The following is an 8,258-nucleotide window of genomic DNA, read 5'->3' on the forward strand; positions in this document are numbered from 1 at the left end:
CAGAAAGAGGGAGAGGGACGAGATGTGAAAGAGAAATGAAAAAGAATTGTACGCTCAAATACAACCACTGGAAAAGGCATTTATAGGAACTGCTAACCACGAAGTTTAAAAGTACAGAGCAGAGAGATTGAAGACTACGTAAAGCTGAGTTGTCTGTACTAAGCGACTTTCTTTTTTTGTCCCAGTACTGGAGCAGACTGAGCGCCAGTGCCAGTGCTTCTGACAGAAACCTCTCTTGGCTACTGTTATGGCAGTGTGTTTGAGGGGAATGGGGCCAGCCGAAGACAGAAAGTTGGACCAAAAAGGGGCAAAACTGTGAACATACTGTGAACTGTATCCATGATCAAAAACAAATAAATTCCACAGCCACTGAATCATCTGGTCAGCTTCTGTTCGCTCCAGACGCCCTTACTCGAAACCAGCAGGACACTCCTATTGTCAAAATATGAATGCACTGGATTTGTAAGATACCCATTTTGTTACAGTTTTAAGCATTTCTGACAATGATTGGCAAAAGTAGTCTGAGCAAAATTCACATAAGGCCTGAAAGGACACTAGTCAGTTAAAGGAAGATGGGTTAAATTGTTTCCATGTGGACTAGTGTGGACTTATTCATTAAACACAGAAATGTTGTACTTTCAGTTCTTTAATGGGTGATATATTGTAAGACTTATGTTTTATTAGTGCCTTTTAATGTCTGATAAATTATCGTTAATATAGTCATTTATCATTTATATATTAATATCATTAATATAGTCATTTAAGGTGACAAAATCCACACAGTTTGAGTGGTAAATTGCATGAGAGAAAAAGAAATGCTACAAAAATGAAAAGAGCCACAATTATGAGCTTTAAATTTTGTCTGGTACAAACTTTCACAGGTTACAACACAAAGATGTCAAAGTTATGAGAAAGTTAAATGTAAGAAAACGATATTTCCTCATCAATAGTGTGCTCAAATATTTAGACAAGACAGAGAGAGAAAGAGAGGAATGTTCCCCTCAGTTACGTCTTTCTGCTGCGTTTCCCGTTGACTACTTATGAAACCAGATCATTAAATTGATTCCATCTGTACGTTTGTGGATTAACTTTCCATCCACCAGCACATGCTTCAGCCCCTTTTTTCTGTATATTCCCCTCATTTACAAAGATTTACCATCCCTATTATGCCAAATAATATGATTCAGTCATTTTGTCAAGCCGTAATACAATATAACTTTGTCAAACAGATCATATAAAGTATAACATCAACCCTTTAGCATTTTTACCAAAAACAAAATATTACAATATCAGTGTGCCCTAATCGTTTATAAATAATCACTCAATAAACTGAAACACAGCATCAAACTGTATTCTGTTGGTAAAGAGAACACACTGACACTTAACTAATTGTGTGCTGTAAATTATCAAAAATTTTGGAACAACATAAAAGAACTTGCTTACAGTCCTGGATTCATTTCAATGTTCATACAATCATCTCACAACAAAGGCTTGACTGATGAATGCTGTTGTTTGTGTGTGATGTCAAACTAATGGGTGTTTACAGAGTTTGTAGACATTGTCCTTATCCAAATGTCATCTAGTCATTAACGTGCTCATTGCAGACTCTCATTCATCAGTTTGGACTGGATATAAAGTTCACCGTTGTGTAATCAAAAGAAATGTAGTTCAGTGAGCATATTCTGATATGTCTTTAAGATAACTTCAAGATGTGCTATGCAGTCTGTAACCCCATCTCCTGTCTCATGGTGGCACTGGTGCACTTTCTCGTTTGTTGACAGTCATTTTTTTATTATTATTATTATTTTTTTTAATTTTGAATGACACATTGCAAATCAACACACAGCAAACCTATTGCAATCACTTTAAACAAGATGGAATAATGTCAAGATGACTTTTACGATAATGTCATAATGTTACAATATGTCATTTATCATAATGATAATGTAAATATACTCTTGAAAAATGGCTTCACCTTTATTCATAAGTTAAGATAATGTACTTGCATACTGTTTTCCCAGTACATAGACTGCATGTCTTTTCATTCAAATATATGAAACGGTATAAAAAAAATAATACTTAATGTTTGCAATATAAACAACAAAGTGTTAATAGTAGTAGTAGTAGTAGTATTAACAATAATACTTATTGTAATTATTATAATAATGATATCAGAGTGGAACAATAATATAGTTTATTACATTTACAATTATTTATTAATAATGACTTTTATTATTATTATTATTATTATTACACACTGATGTCTTCTCAGATCATTATATTATTTTGTAATAATATATTATAATATAATAAATTATTTAATAATATAATATTATTTAATAGTGACTTTTATATTATTATTCTATGCCATCTCAGAAAATGATATTACTTAATAATATAATAATTATTTGGTAATATAATAATTTTTTATGCAGTAGTGACTTTAATGTGACTGATGCAATTTTTCAAACTGTAATGACTTTTATTAATAATAATAACAATAAGATTATTATTTTTTAATATTATTATTCCACACTGATGCCATCTCAGAAAATGATACTGAAGAATGCCTTTAGGCATTTTTGCATATTTATTAAACATACCTTTTCAGGTCTTTTTCCTAGTTGTTGATTCTGAAGTAAGCATGTGCATCTTCTCGAACCTCCACCTGTCAGGACAATGTTTAGGGTCTCATTCAGCTCCCTAGAGCAAAAAGTGAATATTATAAATGATCTGCTGCTTATCTGCTGATGACAGTAATTACACACTAATGGAGTTCTAAAAAAAAAAAAAAAAGTTCTTGTTGTTGTTCTTGTTGTTGTCAGCAATCTTCTGCTGAACACAAAAGAAGATATTTTGAAAAATTTGTGTAATCAAATAGTTGATGGACCCCATTGACTTCCATAGTATAGAAAAAAAAAAATACTCTGGAAGTCAATGAGGACTATCAACTGTTTGGTTACCGACATCAAACCATTCAAAATATATTCTTTTGTGTTCAGGAGAAAAAATTCATACAGGTTTGGAACAACTTGAGGGCAAGTTCATTTTTGGGTAAACTATCCCTTTAAGACTTCTGAGACTTCTTAACAGAGATGGGAATTTCAGTATGTGGGCCTTATGGAAGGTCACCCAGAACACCCTAGCAATCACATAGCAACCACCTAGCAACACTTGAGTAACAACCCAGAACACTCAACTATATTTTATCCATCCTGAACAATAATCTGAATCTGAATAATTTTTCTTAGGCCGCCCCAATCAAATGGATTTCCCCGACACTTCAAGTCTATCCTCTGCGCGGCACTTTATTATTTCTGCGTGGCCGCGAACACGTGCAACTAAGAGGGAGCATTGGTGCAATACCCAGTGCAATAACAACAATCTCCCACATCCAGTAAAAAAGCAAAGCACATTTTAATGTTCTTGATTTTAAACATCATCAATGACCTTTCATGGACCTTAAACACACCTTTTTTAGTGAAAAATGCCTTTCTCTAAGGAGAGCTGGCCTGCAAACCCCTATTCTCCGATGAAGCCTCTGCAGATGTGTTTGAAAATGTTTTTTCAAACACATCTGCAGTTTGACAAATTGCATCAGTCACTTGTCACACAGCATGCTCATTTCAATATCTTCTGGACAGAGGCATCCAAGTGTTACGGGTGCAGTTAGTGCATTTAGGCCAGTTTATTTCAATTTACAAGTAGCAAATTTGTCAAGTACAAGTTAGCATTAGAAGTATTTCTTTCTAAATTTCTAATTTAAGTAAATTAGGGTATTATTTAAATGTGTTTGTTTTGTTTGGTTTAATTTTTTTAGTAAGTTACACTGAAAGTAATAAGTATTTAAACAAGTATTGTAGTAGTGAATTATATAATTAAAGAACTTAAGAGAAGTATAAGATAAAAGTTTTCAGCACTTTTCAGCAAATGCTAGAATACTTTATTTCTTTTTTATTTTTATCTAGTTATTTAAACTGAGAAATTATTATTAATGTCAGGTACTGATCATTTAAGTCATAATGATTATAGATAAACTTATTTATTTATATTTTGTTTTCATTTTTTTTTTGTTTTAATTTATTTTCTCACATATTTGTAATTGTTGCCCAAACTACCTCATTACATAATGTGATTCAATGAGTATTTTCTTCTTCAGTCAGCAGGACCTGTTTTGTTCCTTACAGTCACAACCTTGTGGTGTCAAGTTTGTAGGGAAAACATTTTTTTTTTTTTTTCATTGCCAAAGTTACTTTTCATTCCTTACATAACAGTGTTTTATAACTAAATATGTTTATGCTGATAAGGTTATTCAGAGAAGTATGTATTTTTAGTTTGTAGCATGGGAAATAGACAGTGTTTTTCACCTGTTCAAAGTGGCTTTCTTCAACCTTTGAGTTCCCTGATTGGCCAGAGGAAAAATGTCATTTTGTATATAAACTGCACATGAGCCTAGGTTTTGTTGTAGGTTTTTCTCTGAACTAGGGAAGGATGAAGCTTCTAATCTTGGCAACATTGCTTGGACTGAGCCTCGCTCAGTTCGACCCAAACACCAAAGATGGAAGAACTGCCATCGTCCACCTGTTTGAGTGGCGCTGGACTGATATTGCAGCGGAGTGCGAGCGCTACCTCGGACCAAATGGCTTTGGTGGAGTTCAGGTATTTTTTAAACACATCATTGTAGTTAATACTGCAAAAAGTTCATTTGCAGTTTATAATTTTTTTGTTTTGTTTTGTGATTTATAGGAGTAAAAATGTATAATAGTGATAACGAAATATTGATTTTCCCATTTCAGATCTCCCCTCCAAGTGAGAACATTATTGTCACAAACCCCTGGCACCCTTGGTGGCAGAGATATCAGCCCATCGGTTACAATCTGTGTTCCAGATCAGGAAATGAAAATGAGCTGAGAGACATGATCACTAGGTGCAACAATGTTGGGGTAAATGCAGCCATAATTGACAAATAGAGCACAGCTAGCCTATTGTTGTATTATTCTCATGGAAAATTCACTTCGGTTTGATTTTGTAGGTGAACATCTACGTTGATGCAGTCATCAACCACATGTGTGGTGCGGGTGGTGGATCTGGTACCCACTCAAGCTGTGGATCATATTTCGATGCCAACAGCAAGGACTTCTCCTCAGTTCCATACTCATACTTGGACTTCAATGATGGCAAATGCTACACTGGCAGTGGAAACATTGAGAACTACCAGGATATCAACCAAGTATGAGAAGATATGATGTCTGAGTGTTTATTTCAACCTCTGATTTATTGTGCAGTGTGGTCTCTTGTTGTCTTGGTGTTACACATCTGAGCATTGTGATGATGGCAGGTGAGAAACTGTCGTCTGGTTGGTCTTCTGGACTTGGCTTTGGAGAAGGACTATGTGCGTGGTAAGGTGGCCGACTACATGAACAAGCTGATTGACATGGGAGTGGCTGGATTCAGAGTGGACGCCTGCAAGCACATGTGGCCTGGTGATCTTTCTGCTGTCTATGGCCGTCTTAATAATCTGAACACTAAGTGGTTTTCCTCTGGCGCAAGACCTTTTATCTTCCAAGAGGTATTTCCATTAATTTACAAAAGGAACATCAGTGTAAAGGTGGCAAAATAATATTTAATAGCTATTTACTTGTCATTCGGTATGTTATTAGGTTATTGATCTCGGTGGGGAGCCTATTACATCAAGTGAATACTATGGAATTGGAAGGGTGACTGAGTTCAAGTATGGTGCCAAGCTGGGCAATGTCATCCGCAAATGGAATGGAGAAAAACTATCCTACGTCAAGTAAGTAAAGTTGTGGATTTGCATTGCTATTAATTATACAACAGTCCTCAAATTTGACTGGTCAAACAAATGTACCAAATGTACAGTACAACAGCACTGGGACTTGTTTGGATCACTCCAATTGTCTGGATTTGCATATTCCAGACAAACAGTCTGTGTATTAGTGGCGGAAATTTTTCAGTGGCTTTGGAAATATTTACTATGGTGTAACAAAAGTAATGTATAATATTTTGTCTAAAATGTAAGTTACTCAATGTTAACTTCTTGCTCTGAACAATAAAACAGAACAAGAAATTGATATTGCATAAATATATGAACTTTATTGTTAACTCAAACATTTTCCAAGGGTATAAGCTCTGTTCTATTTATTGTTTCTTGCAATCTAAAGCCTAAAACAGATGAACTGTTTTTTGTTATAGGAACTGGGGTGAGGGCTGGGGCTTCATGCCTTCTGATAAAGCTCTTGTGTTTATTGACAATCATGATAACCAGAGAGGACATGGTGCTGGAGGTGCATCTATTGTGACATTCTGGGATTCCAGGTACAACTTTATCTTATTTTAATTTACAACGCAACATATGTGTGGCAAATGAAAACATAACATTTCCTTTCACTTGTAATCATCCTTCATGTTCTAGACTTTACAAAATGTCTGTAGCCTTTATGTTGGCCCACCCGTACGGATTCACCAGAGTAATGTCCAGCTACCGCTGGGACCGCAACATTGTGAACGGACAGGTAGATGTTTGAGCTTAGTCAAGTGAGAAAACAAATGCTAATATGTCTTGTAAGACCTAAGGTTTTTCCCCTTCATAATTCTTCACTTTGTCTTTGCTCAGGACCAAAATGACTGGATTGGACCTCCCAGCTATAGTGATGGGACCACCAAACCTGTTCCCATCAACGCTGACTCTACCTGCGGAGATGGCTGGGTTTGTGAGCACAGATGGCGTCAGATCAAGTGAGTTCCGACAGTTCCATTGCAAAGATGTCTTATGCTTGCTAATATGCACTAAGGTTCAAAAGCTTGGGGTCAGTATGATTTTAATGAAATGAATAGGCTACTTTTATTCAGCAAGGATGCATTAAATTGACTAAAAGTGACAGTTAAGACATTTGTGTTTCAAAAGATTTCAAATAAACACTGTTCTTTTGATCTTCCTATTCATCAAAGAATCCTGAAAAAAGATGTATCACGGTTTCCACTAAAATGTTAAGTAGCACAACTGTTTTCAGCATTGATATTAGTAAGAAATGTTTCTTGAGCAGAATGATTTGTGAAGGATCATGTGACACTGAAGACTGTATGAAAATTCAGATTTGCCATCACATGAATAAATTACATAAAAAATAATTTAATTAATTTTAATTTGTAATAATATTTCACAGTATTACTGTTTTTACTGTATTTTTTAAATCACATAAATGCAACCTTGATGAGCATAAGAGTCTTCTTTCAAAAACATTAACACAATCTGACCCCAAATTTTTTGAACTGTAGTGTACTTCAGAATTTGCAATCATTATAACTAAAAAAGTAAGATTATAAAGTAAAAGTTAGGAATGTACAATGAAAACTTACATTTCTCCACAGAAACATGGTGATCTTCCGTAATGTTGTAAATGGACAGGCATTCTCTAACTGGTGGGACAATGGAAGCAACCAGATCTCTTTCAGCCGTGGTAATCGAGGGTTCCTTGTCATCAACAATGATGACTGGTAAGAATCTTTTCTTTAAAGAAAGTTACAATATGAGAGAAAATTTTAGTTTGTATTTCTATTGAGAGATATACTGTTAAACTAGCTACCATAGTGCGTACTGTGAATGTAGCTACAGTCACTGTTATCAGAAGCCTATAATATTCACTTGTGCTCTAGGGAGCTGAATGAGACCCTGACCACTGGCCTGCCGGGAGGCACCTACTGTGATGTGATCTCTGGTCAGAAGGAAAATGGCAGATGCACTGGGAAAGAGGTGACGGTTGGAGGAGATGGAAGAGCTTACTTCAGAATCAGTAACCAGGAAGAAGACCCATTTATTGCCATTCACGCAGACTCAAAACTTTAAATGATGCTATTTAAATAAATAAGCTGCACGCAAGTTATAACTATTGTCATTTTTTACATGGTTTCATCCTGTTGGCTTAAGTTGCAAAAATGATATTTATAGTTCATCGATATTTGCAACATCTTTAGAAAAGGTGTATTATTCATCATTAAGAACTAGAAAATATTTTAGTTTCACTGTGTAAAATTCCAAATTCCATTCACTTACTCTACATACTTTATAAGAAGTAAAATGGTACATAAAGATCAGTAAAATAAATAAAAATGTAAAGTATAAAATGAAAAAATAATATAAAAGTGAAGGTACAATAATAACACTTTAAAATTACACCACTGATACTGTAAGCTGTGTGTCCAGTAATGGACTGCAGTTGTATCTCATGCATCAGCACAAA

The 8,258-nt window shown here is 34.9% G+C and overlaps 1 protein-coding gene across 1 annotated transcript; it reads left to right on the forward strand.

Moving 5' to 3' along the window:
- The first annotated feature begins 4,434 nt into the window (after positions 1-4,434).
- On the forward strand, positions 4,435-7,897 carry amy2a (amylase alpha 2A). Its single transcript, XM_051875366.1, has 10 exons — positions 4,435-4,659; positions 4,797-4,943; positions 5,033-5,230; positions 5,339-5,569; positions 5,661-5,794; positions 6,214-6,336; positions 6,434-6,533; positions 6,635-6,756; positions 7,390-7,515; positions 7,675-7,897. The coding sequence occupies exons 1-10, from the start codon at positions 4,492-4,494 to the stop codon at positions 7,862-7,864; spliced, it is 1,539 nt and encodes a 512-aa protein (XP_051731326.1). The 5' UTR covers positions 4,435-4,491; the 3' UTR covers positions 7,865-7,897.
- Positions 7,898-8,258: the final 361 nt, after the last annotated feature.

The sequence above is a fragment of the Ctenopharyngodon idella genome, chromosome 2 (genome assembly GCF_019924925.1).
Source record: "Ctenopharyngodon idella isolate HZGC_01 chromosome 2, HZGC01, whole genome shotgun sequence".
NCBI classification, from domain to species: domain Eukaryota; kingdom Metazoa; phylum Chordata; class Actinopteri; order Cypriniformes; family Xenocyprididae; genus Ctenopharyngodon; species Ctenopharyngodon idella.